The sequence below is a fragment of the Papio anubis genome, chromosome 1, assembly GCF_008728515.1.
Source record: "Papio anubis isolate 15944 chromosome 1, Panubis1.0, whole genome shotgun sequence".
Taxonomy (NCBI): Eukaryota; Metazoa; Chordata; class Mammalia; order Primates; family Cercopithecidae; genus Papio; species Papio anubis.
The window spans coordinates 191,108,884-191,124,703 of NC_044976.1; the positions used below are offsets into that span (position 1 = coordinate 191,108,884).

The 15,820-nt window shown below is 36.4% G+C and overlaps 1 protein-coding gene across 5 annotated transcripts in view; it reads left to right on the plus strand.

Annotated features, from left to right (window-relative positions):
* KIFAP3 (kinesin associated protein 3) overlaps window positions 1-15,820 on the plus strand; it is a 155,107-nt gene that overhangs the window by 15,948 nt on the left and 123,339 nt on the right. For all 5 annotated transcript variants that reach the window (XM_009193718.2, XM_009193698.2, XM_009193723.4 and 2 more), the window contains exons 2-3: window positions 8,278-8,409; window positions 15,643-15,797. In XM_009193718.2, the coding sequence (XP_009191982.1) occupies window positions 8,278-8,409; window positions 15,643-15,797 (287 nt within the window). The remainder of the gene's footprint in view (window positions 1-8,277; window positions 8,410-15,642; window positions 15,798-15,820) is intronic.

A 15,820-nucleotide genomic window follows, 5' to 3' on the forward strand; every position in this document is an offset into this window, starting at 1 on the left:
GCTTGTATGCTTGGCTTTCACTGATTTCAGTGACTGCATAGCTACACTATCCTGATAAGAGTTTAAAATCAGTCAAAACAAAGGAAAGCCCCTTGCAGCAGACCTCAAAGGAAACCCCAGTCAGTTGCAAAACAGTCAGACAAAATTCCTTGGGTGCAAGGTCCACATAACTCCTCTAGAACCAAGTATTAACAGTGGGAATGTGGGCTGCCATATTTAAGACTGCCACTGTGCTTGAGAGTGGGGTGGATGTCTAGTGTAAGTGAAAAGACCATAATGATCGCCTACCCTGTTTCTGTAACCTTTCTTCTGATTAAACATTCACTTGGTAGCTATAAACCTTTGACTATCTTCCAGAGTTCTGATGAGGTTGATTGTGATAGTTTTTTTGCCAAGTTTTCAGTGCTTCTGGGGAGTGCCAGCCTCTAGAGGTCCCTACTCTCGCCATTTCACTATTGTCACTTAGCCATTATCTTTTCATATATTGCTTCTGTCCCCATTCTCTCTCACCTTTTTTCTGGGACTTCAAGTACATATACTAGACCTACTCAGTATGGATTGCTGAATTATACTTTTGCTTGTATTTTATGTCTTTTTGTCTCTATGTTTTATTTTGGTTGTTTTCTTCTGACTTATATTTTATACCACAGATTATCTCCTTACCTGTGTCTAATCTGCTATTAAATATATTTATTTATTTATTATTCTTAATTTTGGTTATTGCATTTTTAGTTCTAGAAATTAATAAAATAATATCTAGTTTTTTCTGAAGATGACTATTCTACCTCTAGGGAAAAGTAGCATTGAATTCAAGATTTACCTCTCTTCATTTTCTTTTTCTCCTGGATCTTAGCACTGTAATTTTTTCTGCCTTTTTAGTTCTCTTATGGCCTCAAACAGATACACACGTATGTGTTTTTGCCCTCAGCTTTTAAGATTTTCTTAGAAGGTGTGTTGGTTTGAATTACCTTTAATCCTCTAATTCTCCATTACCAAGTCTAATGTTAGTAATAGAAATATAAAACTTGTTTTGGTTTTACCAATATGAAAACCATCAGGAATTGTAAATATTTGAGTACACATAAGAGATTATTCCCCTCTTAATTTTTAAAAAATACATATGACTTGAAAGCAAAAATTACGAAATTTTTGTGTGAGTTTATAAGGTAAGTACACATAATGCATATGACAGCTATAACATAAAGAATGGCGGGGGAGGTGTAGGCAATAGACCTACAATTTGTGAAGTAGCACAGCATTGACTCTTAAATACCTTGTGAAAAAAAAGGTAACCAAAACATTGTTCTTCCTAAAGCAACCACCAAAAACAATTTTTTTAAGTATAGCGAAAACATCTACACAAAATGGAATTAAAAAAATAATAATTCACAAGGCTATTAGGAAAATAATCAAAGTATAGAGGGCCCAAACAGGAAATAAAAATGAAATGATAGATCTGAATCTAAGTATGTCAGTAATTGCATTAAATGATCCAAAACAGTAATATCCAATAGAACTTTCTTCACTGATGGAAATGTCTTACAGCTGCATCATCAAATACATAGCTACTGGCTGTATGGCTAATGAACACTTTGAATGTGGTTGGTACAGCTAAGGAATTGCATTTTTAATTATTTTTAAAATATAATGTATTTAAATTTAATTTTAAATAGACCCATGTAGCTAGTGACTATTGTATCGGACAGCATAGGTTTTAACGTTCCAATGGAAAGGCAGGGATTACCAATATTTCTTTTAAAAAGAAAAAAGAAAAGCAAGACCCAACTATCTGTCATACCTGAAAAATATACTTTTAAGTATGAACATGGTAAGTTAATGGTAAATGCATGCAATCAAACAGTAAGCCTAAGAATGCTAGAATGACTATGTTCATGTCAGATAAAATAGACTTTAAGAAAAAGTATACTGTAAAAACTATAGAGGAGTATTTCATACTGATAAAATCTGCTACATCCAGACAGTTTTAAAGTCAAATCCTAATAAAATTTTCAGGAAGCAGATGCTTCCAATTATGTACAACTCTTCCAAGAAGTCTAGAAAGAAAGGATACTCCTCAACTAATTTATATTAAGATTTTAGAATAATCTCCATATGAAAGTCAGAAAAAGGACATTAGAAAGGAAAATTGCAGGCTCAATGAGCAAGGATGCAAATTTAATCCAACAGTGTTTTAAGACAGCATTAACAAGTTGTGCTTATTCTAAGACTATGAGTATGGTTTTATGTATTTAATGAATTTGATGTAGTATATTTATGAATTAAAGAAGAACAATACATTTGATGACATTCACTACACATTCATGATTTAAGGAAAAAACTAAAGCCATAAATAAAAGGGAATTGTGATATAAACATACTAAATGAGGAAACTAGCCAGGTGTGGTGGCTCATGCCTGTCATCCCAGCACTTTGGGAGGCTGAGGCTGGTGGATCACTTGAGCCCAGGAGTTCAAGACCAGCCTGGGCAATATGGTGAAACCTCATCTCGATAAAAAATGCAAAACTTAGCTGGGCATGGTGGTGCATGCCTGTAGTCCCAGCTACTTGGAAGGCGGAGGTGGGAGGATTGCCTGAGCCTGGGAGGCAAGGCTGCAGTGAGCTGTGATCACACCACTGCTCTTCAGCCTGGGTGACAGAGTGAGACCCTTTATCAAAAGATCAAATAATAAATGAGGAAACTTTAGAAGCATTTCCCTTAACATTAAGGATGATCCAAGGATAGCTATGTAACTACCTCAACATTTCACCAGGAGTCCTAAACAGGTAGTAAGATAAGAAATAGGAAAGGTATAAAGATAGCAAGAGAAGAAATGAAACTGATACTATTCACAAATTATGTATTAATCTGTAGAGAAAACCTAAAATAATGTTCAAGCTATTGACATTAATATCAAGGTGTTAAACAACAGTTGCAGAATATAACATCTCTATACCTCACACACCCAAATTGAATTTTGATATAGTTGGTTAAATATTGTTAGCAAAAAAGTTATTTACAAATACAAATAAAAATATAAGGTACTTGGGAATAAACCTAATAATAAATGATGGGCATCACCTTTCTATTTATATTATTTCATTAAAAGAAAATTAAATCTTAAGTAGATACATCATTTTCATGGATAGATGCCTTAATCTGAAAATTCATAATGTCAGTCATCCCAAGAGGGATTTTACTGAATTTGAAACACAATTTTAAATTTTTAAGTGGATGAGCAAAGGTCCCGCAATACTGAGAAAAATATGGAAGAGCCAGGTTGGGAACACTTCCCTCAGGTATTAACGTAAAAATAGCTCGGTAAACCAACTGAATAAAATGAAAAGCCTAGAAATAGACACACATGTGATGTAATCGACTCTGGGTTATTCTTGCCCACTACAGGGAAAAAACCAACTCACTGTGACAGCAGTATTGCAGTAGAGTAAGAGTTTAATGATTGCGTGGGTAGCCAATCAGCAGGGTGGGAGTATTACTCATACAAGCCTCCCGTAAAACTTGAAAGTTAGGGTTTTTCAAGGACAGTTTGGAGGGCAGGGGGCTAGGAAACGGGAGATACTGATTGATTTACTTGGGGATGATATTGCAGCAGGTTTAAGCTATCTTCTTGTGCTGTGTCACTTCCTGGATGGGGATCACAGAACCAGCTGAATTAGTTCAGTGGGCTGAGTCACAAGTCCAGGTGGAGTCCGTCAGTGGCCAGAATACAAAAGTCTGAAAAATACCTTCAAAGACTAATCTTAGGTTTTGACAATAGTGTTGTTATCTATCAAAGCAATTGGGGAAGATACAAATCTTGTGACCTTTGGAGCAGTAGATTGTTAAGAAAGGCAGACTAGGGAACAATGGCTGATTATCGTTTAACTGCACCTACTGGCTTAGCAGAATTTAAGCCCCTCCCATAATTCTAATCGTGTGGCCTTTCATTGGTCTTACAAAGGTGGTTTCAGGGCTAGTTTTGGGAAGGGGTTGTTATTTTTGTTTTAGAGTCCGACAGAGGCAGGTAGCATGTGAGGTCAGAAGCAAGATGGAGTAAGGTTAGATTTCTCTCACTGTTATAATTTTTGCAAAGGCGGTTTCATTGCCATTTTTGCAAAGAGGTAACATTGCCAACCAATGGTAAAAAAAAAAAGACTAAATTTTTATTTCTAAGCTGTAAATCACAATGTATCAGTGGGTTGTGAATAGGATAGAGTGCTTTTCACATGATAAGAACAGGCATGATTTCCTGAATTTTTTGTTTGATTTATGTGTGTAGTAGGTACATACTGGTTCCAGATGAAAAATGTGCTTGACTATGACTTGTACCAAAAAAAAAAACAAAAAACAAAAAAGTTTAAAAGACACAGCAAAACCTGCTGATACAATTGGTTGTTTCTATGGAAAGAAGTTAAAATTTATCCCCACAAAATACAAAAATAATATACAGATAAATCAAAGACAAAAATGTGAAAACTTTAAATATTTAGAACATGGAGGAAATTGATGACCTTGACCAGAGCTTTTTTGGTAGAGTAGGAGTAGGGTTTAGAGTCAAAGTCTAATTGGAATGGGTTCACATGTGAGTAGACTAATTAGAATAACTATCAAAACAAAAGAAGTTTTGTAAGCCTTGGGTCTGTTTTTTTAAAAAAATGAAAAAATGAAACACAAAAGGAGTTTTGTAACAATGAAAAGCAGTGTTAATGGATTAATATCAAGGTGTTAAGCAACAGTGCATTAAGCAATGTAAGGTTTGGGGGGTTGGGTTTCTTTTTTTTTGCCTTTTAACCTGAGACATTTTCATATGTTTATTTGTGGATGGGAATGGACTACTAAATAATTACTGAAGGGTGCCTTTGAGTAGGCAAGAAAGGATTATATTTGGTTAGGGTCATTATTTTTTGCCTCTTTGCCCTAGACAATTCTAGTTTTCAGCTTTTCCTCCCCCACACCCCCCTCAACCCATCTGACTTAGCATTTGTCCCAGTTTTTTTAAATGTTATGGAGGTATCATTAGTAATTACATTAAAATAAGCTGGGATGGAGGATTTGGTAAATTTCCACTTTGTACTTCCAGCTTCTGTTAGTGTCTTGTCTAGTAGTATATAAGACATACGAGCATTGAATAGAGTTCCCCATTAAGCAGCCTATCGTGCCATACCCATGCTGTAAACTGTGGAAATGCATACATATGCTCTGACAGTTGGTAGGGTCATTTGGAATTGTGGACACTTATATATTGGGTATTTTTCAAGTAGATGCAGGAAATAGATGCATAACAATCCTGCCAGAAAGCATATGGAGAGTAGACCAAACACTTCCTACAATGGCTATGTTATTGGCTGTATGGTATAAATCTACAACTGTTTTTTAATTTTATTATTTGATGCAATTTTATTTTGCAGTAAATCCTTTTGAAAGGAATAATTTTTTTAAAGTACCTATGTAATGAAAAGTTAAGGACTGCATTTTTGGTTTCTCAAGAAAATTGATAATGAATGGGTGGCAACACAAAGTTCATCAGCATTTATTATCTTTCTTAAGGATCACAATAATATCTCTAACCACAGGAAATCTAGGAACATAAGGATGTACTTCAGAAGTTAATAATTAAGAACACTGTCCCAAAAGGTGACAGTTTATCACATGCAGTTATAGAAGGTGTATTTTATATTACTCTGTGAAGCATAACTTCTCATTGAGATTAAAAGAAAATTATTTTTCTAAGTAAATTTAGCACACTGTTGGTTCTAGTTTTCTTATTCATGTACAAAAACAAAGTGAAACAGAGCTGTTATTGAGAAGGCTCTATTAGTAGAAGAAATTTGCAACCAGCTAAAAGATATCAATTTAGCATCGGTGTCATAGGATGCTTCAAATAGAAATTCATTAATTTCTAATAATGGCTTAAATTTTTTTCATCTAATTAATGGAATTCAGGTAGAACATTTGGAAATTAATTCTCCCAATAGTTAAATATCTGACATCATTGTGAATACTATTCAACTTGAAAGTTCAGCATTTAAGGTAAAATGATAGTTTCACCCCTACTAGATTACTACCCTTAAGCCTCTTCTGTTAAAAAAACAAAAACAAAAACAAAACAAAACAAAAAAAACCACTATAGCTGTCATTCTCTCTTTCTATATTATTTAGTACTAATAGAAAAATATCTGAATGTATATGTTTACCAATAACAAGTGATTACTTCTTGTAAGTTTTTGAATTTATTTTTTCTTTGCTCATTTCTGTTTTAGTTTTTCTGTAATAAACATAAGTTGAGATAAATTTTAATTAACTTACTCCTCTAAAACACATATACACAGCCAAAAAAGGCAAACAAAAACTAAAAAGGAGTGGTGGGATGTTTCATTTTTTTTCCTTTTTAATTATTTGATTTCTTTAAGGAAAGGCAAGATATGAGACCACAGAGGACAAGAATTATGCAATTCCTCCAGCTGCCAATATGTGGAAGACCCATTTTAGAGTGGTAATAGGAGGCTAGTCTAAGGATCTGCATTTATATTTTGTTCTTATTCTTTTCTTCCCTTAACTGGATACAGTTACAAAAAGTCCAGTAGTGGGATTGCTTTTCATGTTATCAGGAAGGAAGTAACTAGTTTGCCTTACGTAATTAACATAGTTTCTTATGTAGTTAAGATAGTGATGCTACATTATATCTGTTTTTCAGCTTTCCTTAGATCTTTTGATTCCTGTGACTTACATAGCTTTTGTACATTTATCCATTTATCTTACCTTTTGGAATCTGTACCATTCTTTTAAATGTATGTTTATATCTCATTTCCTAATTCCTCGATTTTTGCTGGCCTGCCTGGCTTCTGTTTTCATTCTTTACTTGTCCTATATGTCTTACTATCACTTTAGTTGCTGACCTACCTAGACTCTATGCTTTAGTGTACTTAATTTCCTACTCTATCACTATACTTGACTGTTAATCATTACCCTAATACTCACTGCAGATGCATCTCCTTTTCATGAGGAATTCTGGTGAACAGATCAGTTAAAAATTACTTTGAAAATATGCATAATTTATCAGAGTATTATTTCCAACTGAAAGAAAAGCTTTGAGTTTCTAATTACTGGAATTAAATTTAAGGTGTTGTCATATTTTTGTTTTTTCTTATCAGGCTAAAAGACCCCACTAGTCAGCTAGCTGCTAGCTAGTACTAAGAATGAGAGATTTTACTTGTTTCTGTTGCTTAATCTCTTCCAGCACAACCAACGTTATTGCCTTCTAAAATGGCCAAGTGGCAAATAGTGATTAATTCATCACTGGTTTACTGCAATTAAGAATTCATTTTGCAACTTCATGGGCTTGAAGAAAGAGTATATACAACCTTTCCGTAGAACCTACTATTGACACTATAATTTGAGATATGTGACTATACAACCTACCTAACCTGTAAATGCTTTTTTGTTACGTAATTTGGGTGTGATTCAGTGATTTTATTTAGGTACTAATGCTACAACTTGTACAATGATACATGACATATATTGTAATATATAATTTCTTCCTGTCTTTTGGTCCAGTTTATGGGGTAATTAATGGGCAGGTTGACTTTTTTTTTTTTTTTTTTTGATAGAGACAGAGTTTTGTTCTATTGCCTAGGCTGGAGTGCAATGGCACCATCAGAGGGCTCAAGTGATCCTCCTGCCTCAGCCTGTGATTATCTAGGACTACAGACACCTGCCACCATGCCCCGCTAGTTTTTAAATTTTTTGTAGAAACAGTCTCTCACTATATTACCTGGGCTGGTCTCAAACTTCTGACCTAAAGGATTTCTCCCATGCTGGTCTCCCAAGTCACTGGGATTACAGGTGTGAGCCATCATGTCTGGCCTGACTTTTTCTTTTAACATAAATTTTAAGACAGTTGTCTTTGGTTTTGAATAACTGACTTTTTTTAGGTCATTCTCTCCAAAGCCATCTTAATTGTTTATGTTTCATTCTCTTGCTCTTATGCATGATCCTTTGGTAAATGTATTTTTTTCCTAGGAAGAGCTATTTATAAAGATACTTTATGCATGACAAAGATATATATATACACACATACACACACACACACATATACACACACATATATATATATATATTACAGTTAGAGAAAAAGAGTTATCTCTAATCCCAAGTCAAGAGTAATCTGATTCAAATTCACATGTTAATCCAACCCATATGTTATAGACCTAAACATAGACAAAAACCATGGCCACTTTGAGAGTTTTAATCTGGTATGTCATTTCAATTTTGTATTATAGGAAAGTTAAAGGAGGGAATATTGATGTACATCCATCAGAAAAAGCACTCATTGTTCAATATGAAGTGGAAGCCACCATTCTTGGAGAAATGGGGGACCCCATGTTGGGAGAACGAAAAGAATGTCAAAAAATGTAAGTTCTTTATTTGTGTACATTTTGAAATTAGTGAACATTATATAAACTTTATACAAATCTGATATTATTTTGATCTGCATAGGTGATTAATTATGGCATTCTTCCAGGCATACTTCATCTTAGTGAAGGAGAGATTATATTAAACTATAAATATGGAGTATATTAATCCTAGAAAAAGTAAGATTTTTGTAAGCTTAATAGGAACCTGTTGTAACATATATATTCTAATTTATCCCATTTAGAAAATGAATATAATAGATTATGAACTACTAACTTGTGAAATCAACCATAAAAGATGTGTTTCATGTTTCTTTTTTTTGTTTTTAATTTTACTCTAAAGTTCTGGGATTCATGTGCAGAATGTGGAGGTTTGTTACATAGGTATACATGTGCCATGGTGGTTTGCTGCACCTATTAACCCGTTATTTAGATTTTAAGCCCTACATGCATTAGATATTTGTCCTAATGCTCTCCCTCCCCTTACCCCCCTACCTCCTGATAGGCCCTGATGGGTGATGTTACCTTCCCTGTGTCCATGTGTTCTCATTGTTCGATCCCCATTTATGAGTGAGAACATGTGTTTGGTTTTCTGTTCCTGTGTTAGTTTGCTGAGAATGATGGCTTCTAGCTTCATCTATCTCCGTGCAAAGGACATGAACTCATTCTTCTTATGGCTATATATTATTCCGTGATGTATATATGCCACATTTTCTTTATCCAGTCTATCATTGATGGACATTTGGGTTGGTTCCAAGTCTTTGCTATTGTAAATAGTGCTGTAATAAACCTATGTGTGAATGTGTCTTTGTAGTAGAATGATTTATAATCCTTTGGGTATATGCCCAGTAATGGGATTGCTGGGTCAAATGGTATTTCTAGTTCTAGATCCTTGAGGAACCACCACACTGTCTTCCACAATGGTTAAACCAATTCCAATTTCGCCACAGCCTGAGCACCATCTGTTGTTTCCTGACTTTTTAATAATCACCATTCTAACTGGCATGAGATGGTATCTCATTGTGGTTTTGATTTGCATTTCTCTAGTGACCAATAATGATGAGCTTTTTTTCATGTGTTTCTTGACCGCATAAGTGTCTTCTTTTGAGAAGTGTCTGTTCATATCCTTTACCCACTATTTGATAGGGTTGTTTGTTTTTTCTCTTGTACATTTGTTTAAGTTCCTTGTAGATTCTGGATATTAGTCCTTTGTCAGATGGGTAGATAGAAAAATTTTCTCCCATTCTGTAGGTTTCCTGTTCACTCTGATGATAGTTTCTTTTGCTGTGCAGAGGCTCTTTAGTTTAAATAGATCCCATTTGTCAATTTCGGCTTTTGTTGCAATTGCTTTTGGTGTTTTAGTCATGAAGTCCTTGTCCTTGCCTATGTCCTGAATGGTATTGCCTAGATTTTCTTCTAGGGTTTTTATGGCTTTGGGTTTTACATTTAAGTCTTTCATCCATCTTGAGTTAACATTTGTATAAGGTGTAAGGAAGGGGTCCAGTTTCTGTTTTCTACAAATGGCTAGCCAGTTTTCCCAGCAGCATTTATTAAATAGGAAATCCTTTCCCCATTGCTTGTTTTTGTCAGGTTTGTTGAAGGTTAGATGGTTGTAGATGTGTGGCGTTATATCTGAGTCTCTGTTCTGTTCTATTGGTCTATATCCCTGTTATGATACCAGTACCATGCTGTTTTGGTTACTGTAGCCTTGTAGTATAGTTTGAAGTCAGGTAGCATGATGCCTCCATTTTTTGCTTAGAATTGTCTTGGCTATACAGGCTCATTTTTGGTTCTGTATGAAATTTAAAGTACTTTTTCATAATTCTGTGAAAAAAATCAATGTTAGCTTGATGGGAATAGCATTGAATCTGTAAACCTTGAACAGTATGGCCATTATTATGATATTGATTCTTCCTATCCATGAGCATAGGATATTTTTACATTTGTCTGTGTTATCTCTTATTTCCTTGAGCAGCGGTTTGTAGTTCTCCTTGAAGAGGTCCTTCACCTCCCTTGTAAGTTGTATTCCTAGGTGTTTTATTTTCTCTGTAGCAGTTGTGAATGGGAGTTCACTCATGATTTGGCTCTCTGCTTGTCTATTGTTGGTGTATAGGATTGCTTGTGATTTTTGCACTTGGATTTTGTACACTAAGAATTTGCTGAAGTTGCTTATCAGCTTAAGGAGTTTATAGGCTAACACGATGGGGTTTTCTAAATATACAATCATGTCATCTGTAAACAGATACAATTTGACTTCCTCACTTTCTATTTGAATACCCTTTACTTCTTTCTCTTGCCTGATTGCCTTGGCCAGAACTTCCAATACTGTGTTGAATAGGAGTGGCATCCTTGTCTTGTGATGGTTTGCAAAGGGAATCCTTCCAGCTTTTGCCCATTCAATATGGTATTGGCTATGTGTTTGTCATAAATAGCTCTTATTATTTTGAGATATGTTCCATCAATACCTAGTTTATTGAGAGTGTTTAACATAAAAAGATGTTGAATTTTTTCGAAGGCCTTTTCTGCATCTATTGAGAAAATCATGCAGTTTTTGTCCTTGGTTCTGTTTATGTGATGGATTACTTTTATTGATTTGCATATGTTGAACCAGGCTTGCATCCCAGGGATGAAGCTGACTTGGTCATGGTGGTTAAGCTTTTTGATATGCTGCTGTATTCAGCTTGCCAGTATTTTATTGATGATTTTCACATTGATGTTCATCAGGGAAATTGCCCTGAAATTTTCTTTTTTTTTGTTGTGTCTCTGCCAGGTTTTGGTATCAGGATGATGCTGGCCTCATAAAATGAGTTAGGGGGGAGTCCCTCTTTTTCTCTTGCTTGGAATAGTTTCAGAATGAATGGTGCCCACTCCGCTGTGTACCTCTGGTAGAATTCTGCTGTGAATGCATCTGTTCTTGGCCTTTTTTTTTTTTTTTTTGGTTGATAGGCTATTAATTACTTCCTCAATTTCAGAAGTTGTTATTGGACTATTCAGGCATTCGATTTCTTCCTGGTTTAGTCTTGGGAGGGTGTATGTATCCAGGAATTCATTCGTTTCTTATAGATTTTCTGCTTTATTTGCTTCAAGGTGTTTGTAGTTTTCTCTGATGGTAGTTTGTATTTTTGTGGGATCAGTGGTGGTATCCCCTTTATCGTATTTTATTGTGTCAATTTGATTTTTCTCTCTTCTTTATTAGTCTAGCTAGCAGTCTATTTTGTTAATTTTTTTAAAAAATAGCTCCTGGATTCATTGATTTTTGAAAGAGTTTTTTGTCTCTATCTCCTTCATTTCTGCTCTGATCTTAGTTATTTCTTGTCTTCTGCTAGCTTTTGACTTTGTTTGCTCTTGCTTCTCTAGTTCTTTTAATTTTGATGTTAGGGTGTCAATTTCAGATCTTTCCACCTTTCTGATGTGGGCATTTAGTGCTATAAATTTCCCTCTACACGCTCCTTAAGCTGTGTCCCAGAGATTCTGGTACGTTGTCTCTTTGTTCTCATTGGTTTCAAAGAACTTCTTTACTTCTGCCTTAATTTCGTTATTTACCCAGGAGTCACTCAGGACCAGGTTGTTCAGTTTCCATGTAGTTATGCGGTTTTGAGTGAGTTTCTTAATCCTTAGTTCTAATTTGATTGCACTGTGGCCTGAGAGACTCTTTCTTATGATTTCCGTTCTTTTGCATTTGCTGAGGATTATTTTACTTCCAATTATGTGGTCAATTTTAGAATAAGTGCCATGGGGCACTTAGAAAAATGTATATTCTGTTTATTTGGGGTGGAGAGTTATATAGATGTCAATTAGGTCCACTTGGTCCAGAGCTGAGTTCAAGTCCTGAATATCCTTGTTAATTTTCTGTCTTGTTGATCTGTCTATTATTGACAGTGGGGTATTAAAGTCTCCCACTATTATCGTGTGGGAGTCTAAGTCTCTTTGTACGTCTCTAAGAACGTGTTTTGTGAATCTGAGTGGTCCTGTATTGGGTGCATATATATTTAGGAGAGTTAGGTCTTTTTGTTGCATTGAACCCTTTACCATATGTAATGCCCTTCTTTGTCTTTTTTGATCTTTGTTGGTTTAAAGTCTGTTTTATCAGAGACTAGAATTGCAATCCCTGCTTTTTTTTCCCCCCCATTTGCTTGGTAAATAGTCCTCCATTCCTTTATTTTGAGCCTAAGTGTGTCTTTGCATGTGAAATGGGTCTCCTCAATACAGCACACCAATGGGTCTTGACTCTATCCAATTTGCCAGTCTGTGTCTTTCAATGGAGGCATTTAGCCCTTTCACATTTAAGGTTAACATTGTTGTGTGTGAATTTGATCCTGTCATCATACTGGTAGCTGATTATTTTGCACATTAGTTGATGTAGTTTCTTCACAGTGTCATTGGTCTTTATATTTTGGTGTGTTTTTGCATTTGGCTGGTACTGGTTTTTCCTTTCTATATTTTAGTGCTTCCTTCAGGAGCTCTTGTAAAGCAGGCCTGGTGGTGACAGAATCCCTCAGCATTTGCTTGTCTGGAAAGATTTTTATTTCTCCTTTGCTTATGAAGCTTAGTTTGGCTGGATATGAAATTCTGTGTTGAAAATTATCTTCCCTAAAAATGTTGAATATTGACCCCTACTCTCTTCTGGCTGGTAGAGTTTCTGCAGAGAGATCTGCTGTTAGTCTGATGGGCTTCCCTTTGTAGGTGACCTGACCTTTCTCTCTGGCTGCCCTTAACATTTTTTTCCTTTGTTTCAACCTTGGAGAATCTGATGATTATGTGTCTTGGGACTGATCTTCTCGAGGAGTATCTTAGTGGTGTTCTCTGTATTTCCTGAATTTGAATGTTGGCCTGTCTTGCTAGGCTGGGGAGGCTCTCCTGGATAATACCCTGAAGTGTGTTTTCCAACTTGGTTCCATTCTCCCTGTAACTTTCAGTTACACCAATCAATCGTAGGTTTGGCCTTTTCACATAGTCCCATATTTCTTGGAGGCTTTGTTTGTTCCTTATCATTCTTTTTTCTCTAATCTTGTCTTTGTGCCTTGTTTCAGCAAGGTGATCTTCAGTCTCTGATACTCTTTCTTCTGCTTGATTGATTTGGCTATTGATACTTGTGTATGCTTCACGAAGTTTTCATGCTGTGTTTTTCAGCTCCATCAAGTAATTTATGTTTCGTCTAAACTGGTTATGCTAGTTAGCATTTCCTGTAACCTTTTATCAAGGTTCTTAGCTTCCTTGCATTAGGTTAGAACATGCTACTTTAGCTAAGAGGAGTTTGTTATTACCCACCTTCTGATGCCTGCTTCTGTCATTTCATCAATCTCATTCTCCATCCAGTTTTGTGCCCTTGCTGGAGAGGACTTGCGATCATTTGGAGAAGAGGCATTCTGGTTTTTGGAATTTTCAGCGTGTTTGTGCTGGTTTCTCCTCATCTTCGTGGATTTATCCTTTTTGATCTTTGAGGCTGATGACCCTTGGATGGGGTTTTTGTTGGGGGGTATTTTTTGTTGATGTTGTTGTTGTTGCTCTCTGTTTGTTAATCTTCCAACAGCCAGGTCCGTCTTCTGCAGGTCTGCTGAAGTTTGCTGGAATTCCACTCTAGACCCCATTCGCCTGGAGGCTGCAGAACAGCAAATATTGCTGCCTGCTCCTTCCCCTGGAAGCTTTGTCTGATGCCAGCCAGAGATCTCCTATATGAGATGTCTGTCAACCCCTGTTGGGAGGTCTCTCCCAGTCAGGAGGCACAGGGGTCAGGGACCCACCTGAGGAGGTAGTCTGTCCCTTAGCAGAGCTAGTGTGCTGTGCTGGGAGAATTCCCCCTGTCAGGATCAGCTGCTCTCATCAGAGCCAGCAGGCAGGAAAGATTAAGTCCGCTGAAGCTGTGCCCACAGCCACCCCTCCTGCCAGGTTCTCTGTCCCAGAGAGATGAGTTTTATCTGTAAGCCCCTAAGGCTGCCGCATTTCCTTTATAGGTGCCCTGTCCAGTGAGGAGGCATCTAAAGAAGCACTTTGCCACACTGTGGTGAATTCTACCCAGTCTAAACCTCCCAGTCTCCTTAGCACTGTCCAGGGAAAACTGCCTACTACAGCCTCACTGATGGCAGGCCCCCCTCCCCTCACCAAGCTTGATCATCCCAGGTCAACTCCAGACTGCTGTGCTGGCAGTGAGAATTTCAAGCCAGTGGTTCATAGCTTGCTGGGCTCCATAAGAGTAGGACTCCCTGCCACCAGGTTGACTCTTCACTTTGAATCTAATTTTATGTCTTTATACCTCTTCCTGGTACCCTGAATCCCCTAACTAGGCAATTGTTTCCAGACTCTTAATAATGGTTTCTTAATGGGTTCCCAGTGAATCTCCTGGGCTAACTTTAAAAAGAGGGAGGTGTTGGCTTATTATTGTTAATGCACTAACCTAAGTATAAAATGTATTCATTTGTTCCTCAAAATTCCTCATACAGATCTTAAAGTGGATCTCACTTTTTTTTTTTTTTTTTTTTTTTTTGAGACAGAGTCTTCCCCTGTCGCCCAAGCTGGAGTATAATGGTGCGATCTTGGCTCACTGCAACCTCTGCCTCCCAAGTTCAAACAATTCTCCTGTCTCAACCTCCCGAGTAGCTGGGATTACAGGCGCACACCACCACACTCGGCAAATTTTTTGTATCTTTAGTAGAGACGGGTTTTCACCATATTGGCCAGGCTGGTCTCGAACTCCTGACCTTGTGAGCCCCCCGCCTCAGCCTCCCAAAGTGCTGGAATTACAGATGTGAACCACTGTGCCCAGCCGGATTTCACTTTCTTTTGCTTTTACTTTCTATATAATTACCACCAGAGCAACTGAATCTGAACGTATCAATATTGTGTCTTGTCCCTAGCTGAAAAAAAGTTAGCATTTGTGGGTATGGTCAAGAAAATGATTTATTTATGATGGTATGAATTCTTACATTTGATAATGCTAAAGACTTTATATATTTTATATCAGAAATACCATTTTAAAGCAGAATCTCCGAATATGCTGTCTTGCCTAGAGAGTTGGAAGAAGATTTTGTGTTCCTTTTGTTATTTTGTTTGTCTAGCTCACAGAAAATCACTGCCTTGTATTTTTCTAAGTCTAATTATATCTAATACTTTATTTTACTAAGAGTCTATGGCCAGATTCTCTATAATAATTTATAACCTATAAATTATTTTAAAGTAGTAGTATTGCAGTTATTACTTTTATAATACGTGAGTTGAAAAATTCTGTCATACCTACAGCATTCGACTTAAGAGTCTCAATGCCAACACAGATATAACTTCCCTGGCAAGGAAGGTGGTTGAAGAATGTAAACTCATTCATCCTTCAAAACTAAATGAGGTAGAACAGCTGTTGTACTATCTACAGAACCGCCGTGATTCATTGTCAGGAAAAGGTAAGTAGTAGAATTCCTGGCTT